Source organism: Rattus rattus, chromosome 1 (assembly GCF_011064425.1).
Source record: "Rattus rattus isolate New Zealand chromosome 1, Rrattus_CSIRO_v1, whole genome shotgun sequence".
Lineage (NCBI taxonomy): Eukaryota > Metazoa > Chordata > Mammalia > Rodentia > Muridae > Rattus > Rattus rattus.
The window spans coordinates 68,711,147-68,735,661 of NC_046154.1; the positions used below are offsets into that span (position 1 = coordinate 68,711,147).

General features: G+C 45.6%; 1 protein-coding gene across 1 annotated transcript in view; it reads right to left on the bottom strand.

The window, feature by feature from the left end:
• Nucleotides 1-10,163, bottom strand: part of Sh3gl2 (SH3 domain containing GRB2 like 2, endophilin A1) — a 174,548-nt gene extending 164,385 nt beyond the window's left edge. Inside the window, exon 1 of the mRNA XM_032902267.1 lies at nt 9,620-10,163. Coding sequence (XP_032758158.1) covers nt 9,620-9,664 — 45 coding nt within the window. The 5' untranslated portion in view covers nt 9,665-10,163. The remainder of the gene's footprint in view (nt 1-9,619) is intronic.
• Between the last annotated feature and the right edge of the window lie 14,352 nt (nt 10,164-24,515).

Genomic DNA, 24,515 nt, shown 5'->3' on the forward strand with positions numbered 1-24,515 from the left:
TGTAATGCTCAAACAGCTTTTTATATTCTTAGACTTTTTATTCGGGATGTGCGTGTGTTTATCTTGAGCCAGGGACTCCGTGTTGCCCGGTCTATTGGAACTGGAGATGTTCCTGCCTCAGCCTCCAAGGTGCTCCAATTACAAGTGTGTAATACCATACATAGCAAACGTCTGGCTTTTTAACCAAAACCCTGCTCCATTCTGAGCACACCAGCTTCTCTTGGCTTTTTTCTTTGCTGTTAGAACCATTCAGGGGTCATGTTGAAAGTTCCACCTAATGGAACATATATGGAAGTAGCTATCATTAGTTTTCTGGTGTTATATAACAAACTTACACAAACATATCAGACTAAAAGAATACTCATTTATTAAGTTACAATTCCACAAGTCGGAAGTCTAGGCTGGCTTAACTAGGCTCTGTGTTCAGGAGTCAAGCAAGATGTTGCCAAGTCTGTTAGCTCTGGGGACGCATCCTTTTCCATGTAGGCTCTTGGTGGAACCCAGGTTAGTTGGTTTGTTTGTTTTTAAAAACCGTACTTGGTCCCAACTTCCCTTGCTGGCATCATCAAAGAGCTGTTCTCTGCCCCCTGGGCTGTCTGCAAGCTATCTGCCATGGCCTCTCTCCCCGACTCCTAACCTTTAATGCAAAGCCAGCCCTGATCACACGCTAAGTTTTGTGACTTGCCTATATTCCTGACTTCTGTTATCAACAAGAGACAACCCCTGCCTTTTGTGTATTCCCTGGGAACTATGTATTTGTATATAATGAACTACAGTTCTATGCCTCTTGTGTTCCTCGTTTTCCACCTGTCTTCCTCCCCAATATCCTCCCAGCACTCACTTCTGCCTTTTGGTTTCATGACTGTTTCCATTTTTCTTTTAGAGTCCAGTTAGATTTTCCCATGTGTGAATGTGTCTATAGCCATCCACTGGAACATGGGAAGTCTACCAGGACATACCCTCAAAGAAGAATGATCCCCTAGTATCTATCAACTGTCAATAATTCCTAGACAAGGGGTATCACCTGAAGACCATCTCCCCAATCTATAATGGAATTTCTGCCTTGGCTTAGTTAGATCATGTACAAGTAGCCAGAGCAACTGAAAGTTTGCAAGGGCCATGCCTTCGCCATGTCCAGAAGACAGCACTCTTCCCCAACCTCCAGATCTGAGAGTCTTGCAGCTTCCTCCTGTACCGTGTTCCCTAAGCCTTGGGAACTGGGGCTGGGAAATGATACAATAAAGTCTCCTGTTGATATCTGAGCAGTTGGTCTCTTCTCAGCAATTGGACTACTTATAAGGCTTGGCATTGACTTGTGCCCACTACAAAAAGAAGTTTATCTGACCCAGTCTATGAGTAAAATCATATACATCTAGAAGACAATCTGATATCACAACCACTGGGTAAATCAACAATGGTAGGTTCTACTCTAGGACCAAGGACCTTTGCAGCCGTGGGCTTTTAGCCAGGATTATAGGTATGGCATTGCCATCTGTTGAGACAGGCCTCCTGCCTAATGAGAAGGCAGTTGGTTACACCATTGCAGTTGTGCCATGGCTGCAGCAGTGGCACACCTTAGGTAGATCGTGTGGTTCCGCACTGGGTAAGACCATTCATGCCTTTTCCCATTGATGTCTTTCTCGCCCAGCATACTGCACAGCACCTTCCAGCACCACTGTTAGCACAGAGCTAACAATGGCCTGTGTTTAAAGAGCTCCTACAACCATGTAAACTTCCTTTTCTTCTATAAAGTAACCGTATCTGGAGTGACATCTTCTCTTACTGAGGGCTGTAGCACAGGAAAGGGAGAGGACTGTTTCAAGGGAAGAGAGCTCACATAAATCTCTGGCATACAAAGAGTTCACATGCTTTCCAAACATTTCCTTTGACAACCTTGTAAATTCTGTGATAAAGACAGCGGACTTCATGCAGAATCACCCTGGGTCCCTAAAGCAAATAATAGAAAGCGAGGAAAGGAGATCTGATCAACAAAGACCCACTGGCTTAATCGAGGCATCTAGATTAATACAATAAGCTCAGTAACGTTTGCATTATACAACCATACACTGGCTGAAAATCAGGCCTAGAGAGAGCATTCTATGATGGTAAACAACTCATAGAACAGAGAAGAAAAGAGTTCAGAGATCCACCAAGCACGCTCGCTCTCTCGCTCTCTCCCTCTCTCCCTCTCTCGCTCAGTGTTTGTGTTGTGGGGTGTGTGTGTGTGTGTGTGTGTGTGTGTGTGTGTGTGTGTGTGTGTGTGTGTGGTGTGTGGTATGTAAGCCAGAGGACACTTCAAATGTCATTCCTCAGGGGCCAACCACCTTGGCCTCTCATTGAGACATGGTCTGGCACTCTTGCTAACTATAAATTAGCCAGCAGGTCCTAGTGATCTGTTTGTATCTGTTTTCCCAGCATTGGCATTACATGTAGTGCCTTTTGCCCCTGTGCATGCTGGGGACCAAACTCAGGCACTCAGGCTTATATCACTCAAGCAGTTACTGTCTGAATCACTCCCCAAGTCCCCTAGCCAAGTTGTGAAAGCAATGTTATTGCCTGTGGTGGTTTGATTGGCCATGCTCCACCCCTCCACCCCCCCAGGCTAAGGTGTTTGAACACTTGGATTCCAGGTGGTGGTGCTGTTTGGGGAGGTTTGGGTGATGCAGCCTTGCTGGGAAGTTATCGCTCAGGGCCAGCTTTGATATGAAAAGCCTCACAATACTTTCAATTTGCTTTTTCTGCTTTGCACTGGGTTGAAGATGTCAGCCCTCAACTTCCTGTCCCTGCTGCCACACCTTGTATAATGAAAAGTATGGTATGTCCTAGAGATGCTCCCACAAACACCTAACTCTCCACCCTCCACTGATTTCTGCTCTCTCTCCCCTGCTCTCTCTACTGGGCTGCCTTGTTTGGCCTCAGTAGGAGAGGATGCACCTGGTCCTACCTTGATTGGATGTGCTGGGGTGGGGGTGATACCCAGGATGGGGCTCCTCCTTCTCAGAAGATAAGGGGAAGGGGAAATGGGGGAGGGAGGAGATCTATGTGAGGAGGTACTGGGAGGGGAAGGGGGGAGCTGATATTGGGATATAAAGTGAATAAATAAATAAATTTTAAACATCAATCACTAGAAAGAAAGAATGAAAGAAAGAGAAAGAAAGAAAGAAAGAAAGAAAGAAAGAAAGAAAGAGAGAAAGAGAGAAAGAGAGAAAGAGAAAGAGAGAGAAAGAAAAGAAAAGGAAGAAAAGCAAGTGAGGGTAGAGCATGATGTACTCTGTATGTTCACGCGTATTGCACCTGGATATTCAGGTATTTCTTGGTACACTAAAATTGTCTTTACTAAAATTTTTAGGGAAAGTTCAGTTTTCATTATAAGAATATAGATCTCTACCTGTTTTGCATAGTGAAATTTAAATAAAGCCTAAAAATATTGTAGGAGGTCTTTCAGAAGCCCAAGCATTAAAGCAAACATCCTGGGAACAAGAGCATTCTTTGGAAATGTAGGTCTTCTCCATGCTCCAGGCCTCATATGGCCACACCTGTCAGGACATCTAAAAGAATATAGAACAAGGCTGCATGGTTAAAAGAACAAAAGGGAAAGGGGGAGGGGGATGTCAAGGCGATCGATCCATTGGCTTCTTATTCACACAGTCATTTGACAATCCCATCAATCCTTAAATGCAGAATTAAGCCCTCCAGGTAGCCATTTTGAACATCCCAATGGTTCTGAACCTGTATGTTATTACCCAGTTATGTCTCTTTTCACTTCCTCAACTACACCTGAATCAAAGCTCTCTGCTCTATAAGACCTAATTTCCCTTCCCCTAATTATTCTGCCCCTTGCGTCACACAGTAACTGCCTCCAAGACAGAATATTTTTAAATCAAGTCTTGCTATCTGTAATAATACTGTAATTAATTTGAAAGATGCTCAGAAATGTCTCTGACTAGATTAAAACAAAAAGTCAACAGAGTACATTAGTGAAGAAAGAGTCCTGCTCCACCCCACCCCACCCCCAACAACAACAACAAAAACAGTATCAAACTTCAGTCAAGGAGAGTCACAGCCTTGAGGGAAACAATCTAGTTACCAGTTCCACAGACAAATTCTGTGTCTGCTGTGGAGTGTCTGGGTGAGTATGAGCTCATCAACAACCTTTAGAGAAGAAAGAAAGAAAAAGACAACAACCAACTTGGTTCAGGTCTTCTTCCTCAGACAGGCAGAGCACTGTGCCAGCATTATTTCACCCAATCCTGACATCTCCTGGAAGATGTTTTCACTGTGGCTGCTACAAAATATCCTTCAGAGAAGGCTACATTTGGGCCAGGCAAATAATTGGCAAGTCCAGTTACTGTCACGTCCAGTTACAAACATAATCTATTTTTCACCCTACATTTTTATTTTGTAGAGGAAGGCAGAGATTGAGAATACCTTTAAGACAGCAATAGTATGCTCATCACATACATTAAATAAATAAATCGTAAAAAAAAAATAAAAGAATGCCTTTAGGAAGCTGTCAACCAACAAGCATTGTCTACCAGGAAAATGTGGATAATATTTGGCATATAATTCACAAAACATACAGGGCCATAGCAGCCTATGGCCCTATTCACCAAAAGGACACAGGCATAGGAGGCCTGGGCCAAGCAACAAGCCAAATCCAAGACTTTAAAGCAGCAGTGAGACTACCGTGTAAAGAAAGCAAATTTTTAATATGTAAAGTCATAACTGAGCATTTAATTAAATATCTTAGTAAGTTAAAGGTCTCCTAAATCAACAAACACACAGGCAGATTTACAAAAGATACTGCATGATAAATAACATGAACGCACGAATGGATAGATTAAAGCAGAAGGGCCCAGAGCACTGATGGCATCGAGTTTTGCCAGGGGGAAAATCCTAGTGCGGTAACAGGCACCACCAGACTGTCTCAGTCTCACATGCTGGGACCTCAACAAAGCAGCACTGAAAGGTGGGACTTGGGAGAAGAAAGTGGGTCACAGGAATGGTCCTCACAAGTGGCTTCATGCCTTTCTTTTGTGAATTCATGCTCCCTCTCGAGAAACCTGAGGTGTCCCTGGGAGAGACAGCTGTTAAAAGCAGAGGCTGCCTTTCTACTTTGCCTGTTAATATACCCACTTGCCCTCCCGATTTCCAGCATGAGTTAAGCACCACAAGGCCTCAGCAGATGCAGCCACATAATCTTGGATTTCCAATCCTGCAGAATCATAAGCCAAAATAAGCTTCTTTCTAAATTCCTCGATCTCTGGTATTGTTAGAGCAGCAGAAAATAGGGTAAGGTAAGAGAGTACCAAAGGCCAGTAACTCCCACATAACAGCTACTGCTTTCTCACAGCTTGTGCATCTAAGAAAATTCAAGATCGGGACACCCGTTCATTTTTGTCTAATGGAGACTCATTGTGTTTTGAAGATGACATCTTGTTGCTACCCCCTCAGTGTGGCAGGTTAGAATAAGCTCTCTCCAACCTAGAGGAGCAGGAATAATTCCATGCATGAGGGTGGAGCCCTCAGACTTAATCACCTTCCGAATCACCTTCTACCAAATACTATCTTATTTTCAACACATGAATTTGAAGTGGGGACAAAACAGCCTACAGTAGTATCCTATTAATTCTAGCAAACCGATTAAAGACAAGAAAGTATATCCCGTCCCATGCAAAAGAAAATTACGCATTACTTGAGACAGAATTGTCCCTCTAAATGTTGGGGCAACAATATTAAGAATACAGCAAATCCTCTTATTCAAAACAGGCTATTATTTAAAGTGTATCCTCCAAAAAAAAAAAAAATGTCTATGTTGAAATTCCAGCTCCATTAATTCAGAGTTTGACCTTACATGAAAACAGCAACACTGCCAATGCTGTCATGGTGGAGTAGATGTGCTCCTAATCCAACATGGCTGGTACCTTGTAAAATTGAAGGTAGAGCACGAATACAGGCAAACAATAACACTGTATAAACATGAGGACAAGAGCAAGGTGCTGCATCTGCAAGTTAAGATGAACCAGATTGCCAAGAAAGGCCCGCGGAAGTCACAATGAGGCTTGAAGCAGCCCTTGCCTGGTGCTGTCGGAGACCAGGGCCTTCCTGTTGCAGTGACCTCAGACCTCAGCCACCTTTCTCTCACAAGGATCCAGTACGTTTCTGTTCTTCAACTCCCTCAGTTTTCGGTACGTCGCTTCATAAATTCTAGCAAACTAGTAGTGTGCTTAGCTAAAGCAGTTGGTCCTGTAAAAAGATTTTCCTACACTGCCATACAGTTTAATGAAGGAACAGACACCATGTATGCACCATGCGGTGGTCTGAATGAAAATGGCCTCCACAGGCTCATGGGGGTTAGGGGGCGTGGCCTTGTTGGAGTAGGTGTAGGTTGTTGGGGGAAGTGTGTCACTAGAGATGGGCTTTGAAGCTCAGAGGCTTGCTCAAGCCAGGCCTAGTGGCTCATTGTCTCTTCCCAATGCCTGCTACTCCACATGCAGAACTCTCAGCTCTTTCTCTAGCACTACGGCTACCTGTGTGGCCATACCTACCATATGCTTCCTACCATGATGCTAAGGAACTAAGTTGCAGAGCTGTTAAGTCCAACCCCAATTAAACATTTTCCTTTACAAGATCTGCCATGATCATGGTGTCTCTTCGCAACTATAAAATCCTCAGACATACCAGATCAAACACTTGATCGTGAGGCACAGGATAAGAATTATGGGCTTGCCGGCATATTACCCAGGACTGAAGCTATTTTTTACTCACACGGCTGCAAATCCAAATGAGTTTTTAAAAACTGACATTACTGATGATAAAATGGAACCTCCATATAAATAAAACTCTCAAGGCAGGGATATAACGATAAAGATTATTTAATTACACAGCAACTACCAATGAAAGGGAGAAATAATTAATTCCAATATGAGAGCCACAGGGACACTCTAATCAGGAACCCTAAGCCAATGGTACTGACACTAAAGGTGTATTGGATTAACAAAATCCCACCCACCCCTCTGTGGGAGCCCAGTTCCACAAAAAGGCAAATGTTACCTTCCACTGACTAGCATGGCAGCCCTCCACAGAAGCTATTCTAGGCCTCGAACTTCCTATGCAGCTAAGATCAGATGCAGGGAAATGACTGCAAAAGCAGGACATGACCATTTCCTCAGAGCTCAGAGCAGGCAAGCACCGACCCTGGCTTCACACACCCTCAAATACACATCCATGCACAGGAGAGTGCCTTTAGCTTTTAAAGACTATGCTCCATTAAGCTATGAATAAGACTGGTTTGGCTTCACCTTTAAAACAAAAGGGTTCTCAGCAAAGGAAGAACATGGTAGTGCTCAGTGATCCTGTACCTGGATTCAGGGCTGTAAGGAGCAAGTTCATCCCCAGTAGAACTCCTCCACACCTGGAAAGAGGGCCTCCATACAGCAGCCCCAATTCCTTCCTGTTTTCAGAGCTGCATACACCCTCAAGATGAACTGAAACTGAGTCAAATGGTCACCGTGCGTGTTAACAGGTCTAAACCTAGCTTCAGCTGTTTCCTCCAGTCTCATTATTACCAGTGCAAAGGGGTGGTACTAATGCTAATGAAGTTATCCTTAACGTTAACAACTCTCACTTACTAAGCGTTTTCTATATATGCTCTACAAATGCATTTATCCTTACTTTATCCCTGAGAAATGAATACTAGTTTTTAGGGAGGACGGATTGAAAAACTAGCCTGCTTAATTAATTTCAGAGGTAGCAGAAGAGGGATTCAAATCTTAGCCTTTCCTTCCGCAAAGCCAAGGCTCCTAAATGAATGTTGTTAGAACAGTCCTTTGATCTAGATTACAAATGAGACAAGGGCCTAAATAAATAAATAAGTCGGTGGCATCAGGGAAGTCCTAGGTCATTCACTGGTAGCATAGATTGGTTCTGTAAAACTTGCCAGCATCAAGTTAACAATATACTTGATTTCTAGTCGGGAGATCACAGACAACTAGGCTCCATTAAGCTACGAATAAGATTGTGTCACCTCTAAAACAAAAGGGTTTTCAGCAAAGGAAGAAAATGGTAGTGCTCGGTGATCCTGTATCTGGGTTCAGAGTGGTAAGAAAACCAAATGTATATGTGTAGTTAGAAGCACTTCCTAAAATGACTTTTTCCTGTTTCCCTAAATGAGTTCCCAGCAGAACTAATTTGATGATGGTGAATCTATGGTGACAGAGGTGATGACGCTCAGGGATGAACTTCATCCTGCATCTTAATTTAAGCAAACTTCAGGAATGCAGCCCTCACCTTTTCCCTACGCCTTTTGAGTACTGAGGCTGTGGGATTCTGTAAGGAGACATATATAGCAGAGGATGTGCCTAATCCTCAAGAGACCAGAGGCCCCAGGGAATGGGGAGACCTGCTGGGGGTGGGGACATCCTCTAGGAGAGGAGGGGGGAGGGGGTTGGGATGAGGAACTGCGGGAGGGCGAATCTGAAGGGAGGAGAGGGCTGGATTGTAAAAAGATGAAAGTAATTTTTTTTTTTAAAAAAAGAAAGAAATTACAGAAGCCACACAAATAAGGTTGTCTTAGGATAAGGATCTTTAAAGCTAGATTATGCAAAAAGTATATTACAGTTTATCAATAAAGTCTTTCGTTGTTAAATATATCTTAAAATGTAACCTGGTCCAAATGAATAAAAGGACTGTAGCTCCACACATTATGTAAGAAGTGGGTCACATCGTAAGTATGTTTGGATAGTTTCTCTTTGTAAAATCATTGAGTTGGGCCCAATGATCTTTAAATTATGAGGGTCTGGATTAAATGTATTTTAATCTCAGCTTACTTACCCCACACAGACAATTTGGCACATCTAGTACACAGACGGTGATTTTCAAGTTTTTAACAACTGAGTTATGCTTTAGCAGTAAAACCCGTGGGAAAACTTTAAAGACTCACAGACCACTGGTCAAACCATGGCCTCAAATAAGCTTCACCAAGGAGTTCTCCAGGGAAAAGTTAATGCATGCATGCTCCTTGGAGAAGCCACATTCTCCCATGCTGGGAGCCTGGGGAGGCCTGGGAAGGAGGGGTTCAGAGAAGGCCTGGGAGCGCAGAGCCTAGAGCAAGCGCAGAGCGCGGGCACCTCCGCAGCCTCGAGCGCGAACACCGCTCCAGCCAGCACATCCCAGGACAGTGGGGCACACCGCACCGCAAGGTCACCGCACCGAGGCGACTTTACATAATCTCCCGCCGCGCCTCCAGGCACCTGCGCGGCACCCTCCGTGCAGAGCCTGAGAGCTGCGGTGAGGGGACCGACAGTCTGGGAACACGGGTAGGAGAGCCGGGACAGCGGGGACAGAGAGCAGTGATGCCAGAGGAAGCGAGCTGAGGACTGGGTGCAAGGGTGGCAGGGACCACAGGAACCCGGAGTGGGAAGAGGAAGCAGGGATGCGGCGGCCAGGGAACCGAGTCGCGGAGCGAGGACCGATCAGAGACAGGAAGCTGGGTCACGGAGCCCGGCTACGGCGCGGCGCCCCGCGGGGACCAGATCAGGCCAGGCAGGGGGCGCAAAGGAGGACGCCGTCTGTCTGTCGGTCTGCGGGGCCGCCTATGGCGCACCTGCACGCGCCCTACCTGAGTGGCTTTGTGGAACTGCTTCTTCAGCCCTGCCACCGACATGATGGGATGCGAGAGGCCGCGCGGCCGGTAGCTGCGGATGCGGAGAGGCGGCGGGGGTCGCCTGGCCGCCGCTAGTCCTGCGGCCGCCGGAGCTGCTGGCGCGGGGGCGCGGCGCGGAACGCGGGCTTGTGCGGAGAGACACCCTGACGTCAGGGCGGGTGATGCGGCCTCTTAAAGGGGACGCGGGAAGCCCCGCCCTGGGCGCAAGCGGGAGGCAGGTGAGCCCGCGGAACCCGTACACTGTGCGGGGGCGACTGTCCCTCTACTGTCAGAAGCCTGGGCAGTCTTCAGCTATGGGAGTCGTTCGTGGCCCTGGCAAATGGGTCACAGCCTTTGGGAAGTCCAGACTCAGGTGACCCAGCTTCCAGGTAGCCGCAGTGGCGCTGCCTGCGCACTGCCCTTGCCCTTTGAGCCTGGCCTCCCTGTGGCTGAAAAGCGGGGTGGAGGCTTATCTGGATCATGAATAAGTCATTGCTCATTTTGTGCCCTGCCTTCTCGCTTGATTGGGCACGGAAAACATTTCTCTGCCTTGATTTCAATATCCCTTAAGCTTGTTTCACCTTAGGGAAATCCATCAACTTTTTTTTTTCTGGTCTAGTACAACTTAACTACTTAAGATGAAGAGAAGTCCCTACAGCTTGACTGGAATACTGGAATGGAGTGATACGAGTTATTACTACTGTAACAGCATCTAATCTTCTATTTTCAAAAGAAAAAAAAAAAAAGGCCAAATGTGAACTTGGCATTCACACAATTATCATGGGGATTCGAAGTTTTCGTTCTAACAAAAAATGTATTGAGGAAAGGCAAGAGAGCAAGTTATACAAACACCACATAGGGACAAAGGGTGGATAGGATTGGATGAGGGGCCCAGAGCAGCACCAGAAATCTTCAGTGCTCTTATAAACAGCCACTTCAAGTTTTTTCTTGTACTGAAGAACTTGTGGGAGAGACTCGGATGCTGGCCACGCCACGCCTGCATGTGTGGATCAAAGTGATGAGACACCAAGAGGAGAGTAATTACTAAGAATGTGGAAAGAGTCGACGCGGCCTGGATTGGGTTCCTAGAAATACAGTCTCTTACCCCTCACCCCTACTGCCTGGGGTAAGGGAAGCACTACACTTCTGCAGCTCGAGTAAAGATGAACTGTAGGGCTGGTGCGGGGGGCCCTAGACATGGGCTGGGTACCAGTCACCCTTGCTAATGTGAATCACAGCACAGCAGAATACTGGAGCAGCAGGCAGTAAGCATCCCATGGCCTCCGCACCCAGTCTGAAACGCAAAACCAGAGGAAGGAAGGGGTCTGTTGTCTTGTGGTCCTTGCTGCTATTCAGACTTTCAAATCTGCTGTCATTTCTAAACTACCTCTGTGAAGTGGAGACATTGGGACAAATATTGGCTAGTGGATTTAGATAGGAGGGACATGTTACTTCATAAGAAGTCAGCTTTTGGTTGGTATAAAGGCCACAAGGCTCTCTTTCCTCTGCCACAATTCTGTGATGTGGTCTGAAATTCATAGCTTTGGTCTCAGACATGAAAGAAGTGAAATGAATGAAAAGAGGCTCCTCAGAAACTTTGAGTACTTGACTTAGCCTTAAATTAAGCAAAGCTAGTCCCCACCTTTCCTTGGCTCTTTGATTACTTACTTTGATAGCTTATTCTGCTAAACATCAGAGGAACTACGTCGGGTTCTGCATAGAAAACTTCAAAGCTCTTTGAACCTATTGCTCTCACCTAAGTCTCATCTAAATCAGAGATCTATTTAAGCCCCAACTGTTGCCTATGTAAAACTTAGAGATGTTGCCCCGGAAGAGAGGTGTTGAGCAGCTCCTTTTGGAAGGCATCATTGAAAGGGATGTTAGGGAATGGTACAGGAAGATGCCAACACACACAAATTGGCCCTTGAACCCCAAGGTCAGTGGTTCTCAACCCTCCCAATGTGGTGACCCTTTAATACAGTTCCTCATGCTGTGGTGGCCCCAACCATAAAATTATTTTCTTTGCTGCTTCATAACTGTGATTTTGCTACTGAGGCTAATCATTGTGTAAATATCTGTGTTTCCAATGGTCTTAGGCAACCCCTGTGGAAGGGCCATTCAACCACAAAAGGGGTGGCAACCCATAGGTTGAAGGTCACTGCCCAAGGTATTTCCAGGCCAATGATTCAAAATCACATTTTTGTGTGCATATGTTCTAGCTTGAATGTAAATATATATATACTGCAGGTGTCGTGAAGCATCCCTCACATGGGCATTCTTTCACTGCAAAGGATCTATAACAAAGGCTCGAAGCACAGTGTAGGTGGTGGTGGTTAGAATCAAAGGTCAGTAAGGAAACACTTTGATGAGTTCAACACTTTACCCTCTAGTCTCCTGAGATAAAATCACTGCAAGAAGGTAAATAAGCCCAGTAAGCCCAGCTCAGCTCGAGAAAGTTCCAATTATGTGAATCCCCCACACAGCACCACCTCACTAATTGGGCAGTAAATACGTGGTCAGCCATAATTTCCTCACATCATTTATGCACTACTTCCCTTTGCATCATGGCAAAGCTTCCAGGAAACGCCAGGCTGCTAGTGTGCACAGGGCTGGTGCACCCTTGGTACCTTCCATGGTGACGTAGATCCCGAGAAGCAGAGTGAAAGCGCCGACTTCCATCTTTCTCCCTCCTGACCCTGTTCTCAGCCTCTGGCCAGCCCAAGGCTAAACTGCTCCAGAATTCATGTGCAGCCCAGTGAGCACGTGTTTAGCAACAAAGCAAAAGTGTTCAGTCCTCGCTTCAGATTTTACAGCTGAGAAATGGGAGGTGATGCAGGGCAGTGACTTGCTCTCTTTCTGCTGCGGCCTCTAGCTAAACGCAGGACAGCAGTGCTGGTGCTAAGCGTGGACGGAGATGACTGAGTGAATGTACAGCCCTGTGACTGGTACCACATTAAATCACACACTCAACACCCTTAGCCACACACATAGCCCTGTGAGTGGTGCGTAACGTTCTGTGCTTGTGGACGAGATCCAGGAGCACTAGTGCTTGCCCGGAGTGGCAGGGCTAGCAACAGCTTCCTAGAAATGAGAAGTCAAGGGGAAGGCCACCTTCATCTCTCTACTTCTAGATTCCCGGACAGCTATGCAGAGAGGTACATATGCCTGGTCCCTTTGAGGTAAAACATGGAAGTCTTATTCCCATAATGCAGCCCTCATCCCTCCAAAGCACAGTGGGTGCCTCCCTACAAAAGCTACCTAAGCCCTATTAACCTGCTCACAGAAGAGAGAAGAGGAGAAGCCAAGTGAGTGAACCACATCGGTCTGATCTTCCGATGCCCCGACATTCCTAGCCCACTGGCCCCTCCAGTTCCTCCGCTTTGAAGCCTTTCCCCATCCTCCACCTTTCTTGCCCTTTCCTCAGTTTTGGAGCCTCAGGAATCATGCTGCGAGCCTCTGCTACAAACCTAGTCTAATGTGCATTTGTACACATTCATACTGAGTCTTAGATTCTCACCTTGTTAACCACAAGGGCTTTACTTTTTTTTTTTTAAGGAAATCTTCACCTGCATGTCACTTAGCAGAACGCAAGCACACTCATTAGTTATAGCCTAATTGGATTGCAAAATCCTGATGAAGTTTTTAAAACCAGACTATTTTAGGTAAAACCAGCTGTATCTGCAGATTGTTCAGTTCCCTTTCCATGCCAGCCGTCCCTGCTCCCTGGATCTCCTGTGGACTCCGAGAGTTCCTGATGCCTTAGCACCCATTTTGTTTCATCGGATCAAACTCCTTTCTGATGTCTGCCACCACTAGCTCTTCCCTTGCCTTTCCCTGCAATAACACTGAGATCCCTGGCTTCTGTGCTGACTAGCAACTCAAACACAAACACAGAGAAGCTCTGGTTCTGCAAACAGGCTTCCCTTTCAGAGAACCATCAGATTAACAAGAAACATAGTATTTTAGCAAGTGTCAGTTCTCCCTGCAAGACACCAACATTCTGATTTACAATCAAACCTTTCTCTCATTTGATTAGTATGTGTCAGCCTACCAAGGCCACTGGAACTTCCCTCAGCCCTTGGGAATTGGCAGCTAAATGCTTACAAGGAAATGCCAAACAAGAAGACTGTGAGAGGGTAGTGTCTATTCTCGGAATGAGAATAGCTTCAATTAGGAACAAATTTTTGGAGCATCTTTACTAGGGGTTCATCTATTCTGTTCCTGGGTGGATATTATTGTAAAATAAAATGATAACTAGATGCTGAAGACATCTAACGACCTGAGCACAGGCTCTGGCAAGTCAGGCTGCTAAAGCATTGTGTTAAAGAGGTCAGGTTCCGCTGCTATTTTAGTAACTAGCCAGCTATGCAGAGAAAAGCTATCCTCAGTCAGCGAACACATTTTACCCGGTAGCTGGAGGTTGCATCCTCCTGATCATGGAAATCCAGAAGGAGAAAAGAGATCAGAAAGGAGAGCTAGTCTGGCTTAGCACAAAACTGCCAACAATACTAAGAGCTCTAGGTATTGTTTCTACTCACCTATTAGCACCAGCCTTATCCATATGAAATAATGTATTCGTTATATTTTACTATGCCTTTAAGTTATTCTTTAAAGGGGACGGGAGCAGTTCACAATTTACACCTATTCTAATAGGTCATTTGTTTATGATAAGCTAGAGCCTCTCTTTACCTTTTAAACTATTTTATAGATTGACGGTTATCACATGTGCTCCTTTCTTATTTCTTCTCTGAACCAAACACAACTGACTCTGCTGACAATGCATTAAGTATAAATCATCATTTGTAAACTGCATCTCAAACATGCTTACATGTTTACTATTGAAGTTCCTTCATCTCAGGAACACTGATTTTTCTCTCAAAGTCCTGTAAGAAGTATGCCAAATGTGGGATTTCGTAGAACAAAAATGTGAAAACATTTTAGTTCCCTGTGGAGACAGCTGCCTCGGTTTGGGAAACTTTGAGCATCCATTCCTGAGGTGTCTGAGCTCTGAGGTATGTGACCTCTGAGGTTTGTACTTCCAGTGAACAAGTAGGACAGCTTTTCACAACCTACAAGCGTAAGAGCAATGAACACATGCGACCGAAGTATCTTTGCTACACGAGGGTAGAGGTGACTTGGGGGGCAGGGAGAAGAGATGGAGAGCAAGTGATGTAACTGGCTTTAAAAAAAGAACTAGGGAATCTGGGGCGTGTTGGGAGCACAAGGTAGGTTACAGTCACACGGCAGATGTGACTCTATCAGAAACCCACTGGCTTATTAAGCCTGGTCACTAGCAGATGCAAGGTGGGATTGGAGGAGCCTATAGAGAGGTCACCAGGGACAGGAGAGGAGATGCCTGCTACTCTGAGATAGGAGAGTGATAAGAAGCATGTAGAGATTGAGCCATGATTAATGAGGAGCTCCTCAGGGGACATGTGGAGAGCAGTCAGTGAAATTAAGAGGGTGCCCAGTGACCCCTATTTTCTGGGACTGGGGACCCACAGAGCTAAGTTTTCTTGCCGACGAGTACTTCTCTTGTCAGCTGAAAACCCCTGTGCACCTATGAAACCCATAGCTGCAAATGAAGGTCGGTCTCTGACACATCCCGCGTCTATCCAGGTCTTGTAAAGTCGTGTTCTCCGTACCTGCCTTCTGCCGTAAAGCTAGCAGAGTCTCTGCCTGTACTCAGATGACTCAGTTTAAAAGGCCTCTCTGACTGCCCTAGCAGGGTCAGTGCTTACCCATACAGTCTATGAGAGCTAAACATTGCTCTCCTTTGATGCTCTAGTCACAGATGTGGTTTCCCACTAATTATTGTGATTTTTCTGTATGTCTATCTTACCTCTTTCCCCACTGTTCAGCAAATTCCACAGAGGCAGGTACTGCTGGCCGTCTTACACCCTCTAATGCATATCCAGTATATACTGCCAACCACGCAGAAACTGCTCCACAGGACAAGGTGTGAATAAGAGAAATAATGCATGAATTAATAGGTGAGTTTATGAGTAGGGAAGCTTTAGGAAATTTTCAAGTTTTTGAAATAAGGTCAAGATCCTCCTATGCCTACAACAGGGTCTGAGACACCCAGGTTGAACAAGTCACTTAGTGAACATTGTACGCAGATACCCCCACTGATGACCGTAGGATTGCCTTTATATGCAATGTGTACACACACACACACACACACACACACACACACACACACACACACAGACACACACACACACACACACACACATATATATTAGGAACCCGAAGTGAAAGGCTCCAGGGAGGGCTGAGGAAAGGGATTCTGAAATTTGCTTTGGAGCAAATCCTTGCTCACTCACTCACGGAGGCACAAGATATACAAGTAGACATTCAGATCTAAGCCCACAACACTCAGGAAAATAAAGCCAAATTCAGAGCAAAGATAGAAACCTGTAGCCAGTAACTTACCATGAGAACATTTAGAGGGGAGTAATCAAGACTGTGACTAAAAGTTAGCTCCCCATGCAGCACAGCCAACCTCCCTCGCCTCCTCCCTCCAAAGCCTCCTTGCTCTGTTACCTGTGCTACCTAAAACACCTCCAAATGCTTGGCCGCAGCAACACCCCACACTTGGGTGAATGACTAATTGTTGAGGCCCCACCCAACTAGCCTGACTTGAAGCAAGCCACGCCCTTTGGTGATTTTGATGCAAGGCTGGAGTCAGTGCCCTGGTCTGGCCCTGGTAGGGATGGTAGTTCGGGGAGGGTTGAACAGAAGGCTAGGTGCCACAGACAGACAGACAACCGCTAACACATTCCCCACGCTGGCTGCTCCCTCACACGTGCTACTTCTATTATTTTTCTTCCACAAGCAACGAGATTGACATAAGCTCATTAGAAGGTTTGCTAGAGGCCTGGCGACTGTATTAGTTTATAGAAGCTACTGTAATGAAGTACTACTGTGAACTTAAAAATACAGGTGCTCCCTGTTCATTTTTAAGACAAATTTAATTTCTAAATAATGTGTTTATGTGTTCGGTATGCAGACATCTGTATGAATCATGGAGGCCCTAAGCATCACTGGAACTAGTCAGAGGCAATTGCAAACCACTCGGGTTTGGGTTCTGGGAACCCTCTACAGAAGAAGCACGTGATCTTAACTGTGAGGCATCCCTCCAGTCTCTCATTTCATATATGCAGAAGTTGGAAGTCTGTGGTACATTCCTTCTAAGGGCTCAGAAAGGGGGAAAAATCTACCCATGAGTTTCCGGGTGTAGGTATCAATCAGTGGCATTCTCTGATGTATAGACGTAACGCATGGAAGATAATAGTGTCTTCCATGATCTGCTAGCCTCTTTATCTTTGTCTAAATCCTGTTAGAAAGAGACTAGTGAAGCCAGGGAGATGGCTCAATGGTTAAAGGTGCTTGTTGCTTTTCCAGGGGACCAGGGTTCAGTTCCCAGTATTGATGTCTGACAGATTACAACCGTCTATAACTACAGCTCCAGGAGATCCGGTACTCTCTTCTGTGCTCTATGGGTACCCACACATACAGACCACATAAATAACAACTGAAAACAAGCTTTTAAAAGTGAGGATTCTAGGTGTTGGTTTAAGCACCAACCTACTTCAACATACCCTTTCTTAAGTTAGCTAATGGTTCCAAAAATGTTTCCCGGTCCAAATCAGGTCTCCTTCAACGGGTCTTAGAACTTCCCCGTATCTTTCAAATGGACACAGTTTAACCCACAACATGGGTCAAATTCATAACCTTTTTTGAGTACAGCCAATCCTTGAATTATAAAGGTTATATTAAAATATTTTGACTCTGCGGTGGTATAAAAGCTGCATGTGTTTTTTAGGAACATATTTGGACTCAGCTATTCCTGGTTAAATGCTACAGAGTAGCATACTCTCCAGCCCATGTGCTCACAAGGGGTTTTGCATTTTTGCAACCCAAAGTGTATATAAAAATTATAAATGTCTCCTGCATGCATATAGATGTTCTGTTTGATACATAGAACACTGTTTGATATAGACCAGTGCTCAGTAGATCAAAAGGGATAGTCAACACGCGATTGTACGATGGGCTTTACATTAGAGTATTGCCCAGGTAAGAGGTAATTGTGCCGGTTAGCTTTATGTCAATTCGACACAAGCAAGGGTCATCTGGGAAGAGGGAAACTCAATTGAGAAAATGCCTCCATCAGATTGGCATGTAGGCAAGTCTGTAGGGGCCTTTTCTTGATTGAAAATTGGTGGAAGGCTTAGCCCACTGAAGGCACAGGTCCTAGGCTGGATAAGAAAGCAGGTTGAGCAAACCATGGAGGGTAAACCAGTAAGCAATACTTCACTGTGAGTCCTGCCCTGGCTGCTGTTTAAGTCCCTGCCCTGACTCCATTCAATGACAGACTGTAATCAGGATAGGTATGCCAAATAAACCCTTTCCTAAGTCACGTTGGGTCATGATGGGTGGAACAGCAGTACAAAGTGTACTGGGAGAGAAATATAAGTAAGTATTCCGAGCACATACATTAAGGTGGGCTGGACTAAGCTAGGAGGTTCAGGTTAGGCATATGAACTAAAATTTCTACCTGACATATTTTAGTGTTCAATGGAACCCAGTAGGATGACACCTTGTCCAAGTGACAGACTTTCTCCCCACTCTTCAGCATTCCTAAGTCACCTTTGCAGAGACAACAACACAAGGACACTCACCAAGCTCCTCATTTTATGCCATTGCTGAGAACAAGGCACAGAGGGCTGCACTGCACCCACCTCACCAAGTCCCACAACAGTGCGAACTGCAGGCAAGGCCTTAGGACTTTCTTCTCCAGGTCTGCACAGTTAAATGTAAGAGTCTCCTTCACCCTGGGCCTCAATCCGTAGCCAGCCTGTAAGTGCACAGTTAGAGAACGCAGTCCCTGCCACCCATCACCCATTACTCTGAATGCCTTCTGGCTTTACCCATATAAATCCCATTCTAGGGAGAAGGGGAGACTCATTAAGACCCCCGCAGACAGAATGCCAAAACAAGGGATCCATAAACTCAGAACTTTTTGGATAAGCCCTCTGGATTCACAGATTAAAGAAGAGGTGGAAGTGTGCTATTAACTTAATAAGCAATTCTGACCTTTAAGTATCAAAGAGGAAAGATGAAGCTGGCAGCTGTTTCCGGTCCTCTGTCTCACCCACTCGGCCTTCTGGGAGCTCTACTAGCCGAGAACACGTGTTCCACTACTGCAACTTTTAGATGGGAACTCTGCAAACCAGAAGCTCAGACTCGGACTTCACCATGGGAACCTTTAAAACACAGTCACTGTGAGAATGGCAGCAGACTCTGGGTGTTTCTGTTAGTGTAATTCAAGTACACAAGATGTAAATACCAATGACCAAGCATAGGGGAATGCCTATTTCTAATTTCCTGATTTTCACTTAGTTTTAAATTATTCAAGAAATGTTAATATGTAACCTAAGTATTCTTTCCGAATTAGCCTCCATTTGATTGATGCTTTCCATTATTTAAATACTACAGGCTTTTAAATATTTAAAATAATTTTTTAAAAAAAGCGTGTGTGTGTGTGTGTGTGTGTGTGTGTGTGTAAATTCATGTGCTCTCTGTGTGTGCACTAGGTGCCTTCTGAGACCAGAAGGTGGCCTGGATCCCCTAGAACTAGAGTTACAAGTGGTTGTAAGTTGACCGGAATGGATACGGCAAAGCAATCCAAGGTACTCTGCAAGAGCATCACGTACTCTTAAGTTCTGAGCAAGCTCTTCATCTCACTTTTAAGCAAAGAAAGCATTTTAAAATACTTTGAAAACTCTAGTTCAGTCCTGCTCCGTGTCCAGTTCTCCCCGTGGAGAGCCCATTGTGGACCAGGCTGGGCTGGAGAGAGGGAAGTTTATCAGGGGTGCGTGGGTGCAATGCAGGGCTAGGTTGACAGTGAGAGCACAGGCAAGGAATGCTCACATACACCCAGGAACAGCTTCAGAGGTCTGGTTCAGTTTATTGGGAGTGAGGGAACCTTTATGCCCTTGGGAAGGTGGCCAGGGTCTCTGTGGTAAGGTTTGTGTGGCCATGTACAATTGATCAGAACAGGGGTGTTGGAAGATACTTCATCTGTATACTCAGGGGCAGCTTCTGAGGGAGGAAAGCCTTACAGAGTCAAACAAGGAGTGAGGCCTGATAAGTGTGAGGGTAGTGAAGTGTCACCAGGGTTGAGAGTGGGGCAGCCTACTTTCTGGCACACTTGGGAGAAGGGCAGGGGCCAACACCTGCTGTCCTCATATGAGGTATCCCAGGTTGAAACTCCTTGACTCTTCCCTCATTAATCCTGGGCTATTATTGTCCCTCAGGCCAGTGGTTCTCCACCTTCCTAATACTGTCACCCTTTAATAGAGTTCCTCATGTTGTGATGTCCGCCAACCATAAAATTATTTTTGTTGCTTCTTCATAATGGTAACTTCCCTACTATCATGGATTATAATGTATACATCTGTGTTTTCTGATGGTCTTAGGTCATTCAGCCCTCAAAGAGTTCATGACCCATGGGTTGAATGACCCATGGGTAGAACCCACAGTTCTAGTTCATTGTAACAAGAACCCTGAAAATTATTTTCCTAAAAATATTTTATAGGGATAATATAATCAAACATTTTCTTTTGTCTCCTGTTTTGTTAAGATGGGTTGTCAGGTAGCACAGGCTAGTCCTAAAACTCACTATATAACCAAAGGATGATGTTGAATGTCTGATACATCTGCTTCTCCCTCCTGAGTGTTGGGATTACAAACCTGCAACATCATGCCTAGCTACTAATGATTGTCAAAGTCAGTTGTCTTAGTCAGGGTTTTACTGCTGTGAGCAGGCACCATGACCAAGGCAACTCATAAGGACAACATTTAATTGGGGCTGGCTTATAGGTTCAGAGGTTCAGTCCATTATCATCAAGGTGGGAGCATGGCAGCATCCAGACAGGCATGGTGCAGGCAGAGCTGAGAGTTCTACATCTTCATCTAATGACTGCTAGGAGAAGACTGGCTTCTAAGCAGGTAGGACAAGGATCTTAGAACCCACTCCCACAGTGGCATGCACACCTTCTCCAAGAAGGCCACACTTCTTACTAGTGTTACTCCCTGGGCCAAGCCTATACAGATCATCATACCAATGTTCTTTAAAAGCAAGTTCAAGAAAATATGACTAGTATAAGAAGTTTATATAACTCATTTTAAAAAAGCACAACTTTCATCAAATAGAAAAACTGAATAAAAGCATGTTCTGTTCACTGAAATGAAGAAAATAACTATTAGTGTATGAATAGGTCCAGTGTCACGGGATATAGGCTAAAATAATAATAATCCTTTGGAAAAGGACTCAGACTTTATTTATGATTTCTACCTTAATCCAATAGTCTTGTATCCAAGCCTATTCTCTGTAGAGAAATGGAAAACAGATTGGTGTCCTACTTTGGTTTCTGTTCTTCTGATAAACATCATGAACAAAAGCAACTCGAGGAGAAGGGTTTTTTTTGTTTGTTTGTTTTGTTGTTTTTTGTTTTTTTTTTTTTAACTTTGCACTTCTACATACCAGTCCATCGCCAAGAGAAGCCAAGGCAGTAACTCAAGCAGTAATCCAGCAGTAGGAACCAGGATAGAGACCACGGAGGAGTTCTGCTTAATGGTTTACTCCTTTGGCTCATGTTCCCCTACCTTTCTTAAAACTCCTAGGACTCCTGCCCAGAGGTGGCACTGCCCACAACGTGCTGGGCATCTCACACACATCTCTAATAGTGCTTCATTAGCTTACAGGCAACTCTGATAGGGGCATCTTCTCACTTAGGGTACTTTCTCTCTAAAATGACCTATTGACAAATGCAGACCAGTACACTTGGCCAGTGCTTAAAATGAGGATAAAGAATTGAGGTTAATGGCTGAAGGGAATAGGATTTCCAATGGAATTGTTTTAAATTAGATTGTGGTGAAGGGTGTGCATTTCATTTAATGTCATGGATAAAATGGGCGAGTTTCATGATATGTGGATTAGATCTCCATAGAAATTAGGCAAAGATTATTAATAATATCAAGATAGTAATCAACATATTATCTGATAGGAAAGTAATCAAAGAACCCAAAGCTCTAACATTATAAAACTGCAGGCAGGGGATAGAGAGATCAAAGTCAACAACACTGCAGCACAACCATGAGGAACAGAGTTGAGAGCCCAGGCCCCACACGACAAGACTGGTTTCCCTGCAAGCCTGTCACCAGACCCTTCCCCTGGCCTACATGTGCACAGGTAGATTGCTACACACACACACACACACACACACACACACACACACACACACACACACACACACAAATCGGGATGGACATGGAGAAGAGCCTGAAGGTCCAGCAACAGGCCCAAAGTGGGATCCAGCTCAAGGGGAGGCCCCAGGGCCTGACACTATTACTGAGGCTATGAGTTTTACACAAAAAGGAACCTATCATGAATGCCCTCTGAAAGACCCAGCAAGCAGCTGAAAGAGTCAGATGCAGATATTTGCACCCAAACAGTGAACAGAAGCTGCCAACCCCTGTGGCTGAATTAGGGAAAAGCTGGAGGAAGCTAAGGAGGAGGGCGTCCCTGTAGGAGGACCAGCAGTCTCAATTAACCTAGACCCCTGAGATCTCTCAGATACTGGACCACTAACCAGGCAGTGTACACCAGCTGAGATGAGGCCCCCAATACATATAGAGCAGAGGACTGCTAGGTCTGGGTTCAGTCACAGAAGATGCACCTAATCCTCAAGAGACTGGAGACCCCAAGGAGTTTAGAGGTCTGGTGGGTGGGGATATCCTCATGACGACAGGGGCAGCAGGCGAAGAAGGTGAAGAAGTATGGGATGTGAGCCGGGAAGGGAATAAAATCTGGAGTGTAAAAATAATTAATTAACTAATTAATTAATTAAAAATGTCAAAATCTAGGTTGAAGGTAGAGAGGTTCAAAAGAAAAATGAAAAAGAAAAGCAGGTGGAAGAATGAACAATCAAGAGAGGAAAGAACTTGTTTCTATTTGTTTAAATGACAGATTTTTTTTTATACACTGTATTTTGATGCAGTTCCCCTCCTCCCACAGCTCCTCTGTGGTCCTTGCCACCCACCCAAATCTACACCTTTTCTCTCATCAGAAAACAAATAGACGCCTGAAAAGAAAAATAAATGGATCAAATAAAACAAGGAAACTAGACTAGCTTAACAAAGAAACAAACGAAAAGAAGCAAAGACCCCACCCCTGTTACCTCCTGGCAAGGGGCAAAGAGACACCTTGGTGATGCTGCTGTTATATCAGATATCAGAGCAGATGGCAGCCCTTTGTTCATCCAGCTTGGTACCTGGCTTGGTGGTCAAAGCTATCTTATGCCTAGGCCTCCTAAGACTCAAATCGAGTCAAACCCAGGCAGCTCACTCAATGCAAGAGGATGAAGACAGAGACCTGCAGCCCACCATCCCACCCACAGACCTGTCCTCTAGTGCATGGCACGTGTGGGCAATGGATAGCTGCTTGCCACCCCTTCATGCAGCTCGGCTGGCGAATGTCACCCAGGGCCCACCAGTCACATGGCCAGCCTGCAGCAGAAGTCGCCACAGTGTGCCTGTATGTGGTGGTCAGATGGGAGAGAAAGAGGAAGTGGAGCAGCTTGGGTATTATGAAGAGAGGTGGAACTGGAGAGTCAACTCCTGGGGTGAAGAGGGCTCGCCACCCGCAGCCCGAGTAATGATGTCCCAGCCTGAGCTGCCACAGAGGGCCATGTCTGAGGCCAAAGCTACATAGCAACAGGTTCAGTGTCAATGTCTATGGCTCATAGGACCATTAGAGAACACAGGGATGTCCCTGGTCCAGGCATCTGCCAGGACCATGTGGATGTCTAGGGGCTGTGCATAACTGGAACCCCCCTCACTAGATGTAGCATCCCATCTCTCAGTAGCACTTGGGAGAGCAGGCCCTGACCTCTCTTGCACAGCACAGTAGAGCTGACCTTGGTCAGCTGAGGGCCACGGGTGAGCCAGTTCCATGGGCAAGAGCTCTGGAGAGCTGGTCTGCCATTAGGTGGTGTGGGTGCAAGGGTGATGTCCTTTCTCTTACTCCTTACAATGTGCAGTAGCCAGGAGAGCTGGCCCTGGGGTCATGAGAACTGGAGGCCTAGTTCTGTCCCTCCTCACTGACTATAGTACTTGAACTGCCCTGCACCTTACCTGGGCAACGGCCCTGATGGTGAACCCACAAGTGAGCCGGCTCTAAGGGTGTGAGAATGGAGAGTTGGTCCATCTCCTCATAGGATACAGCACTACCAAGGAGGGTAGGCCCCAAACCTTGTCTTGGCAGCACAGTGGAGCTCACTCTGGAGGCATGGGTGCAGGTGAGCAGCCATCCTCCCCTTCCTGCATTCCAGGGCATGAGTGCAAGAGAGCTGATCCTGATGACATTGGGTGGCCTAGTCCTGGAGAGCTCACCCTGGCGACAAGGAAGAGCAGACAGGCTGAGCAGCTCAGCTACCACCCAGACCCAGATCCGGGGCTCCGAATTGGCCCACCCCAAAATGTCTATCATCTGGACTGGTTGGGACATGTAAAAGGGCCAGTGCTACTGTTCGAAAGCTGCGGGATCTCCGTGACACAAGGCAACAACAGGACAACAAGGAGGAGCCCTGATGAGGATGCAATACTGATGGAGTCACAGAAGGCAGAGATCTTGAACTAGGTCAGTGACTCATTGCAATGAATACCTGCAAGTAAAGACGTGCGGACCGAGGGCTTCCCTACAGGGAGAGAAGTGAGACAGGGTGCATGATGGGAAACTCACAAAGAATCAACCAAAAGTTTCTAAAAGGAGGCAAAGAAAACAAGAAACAGAATCAGAGTC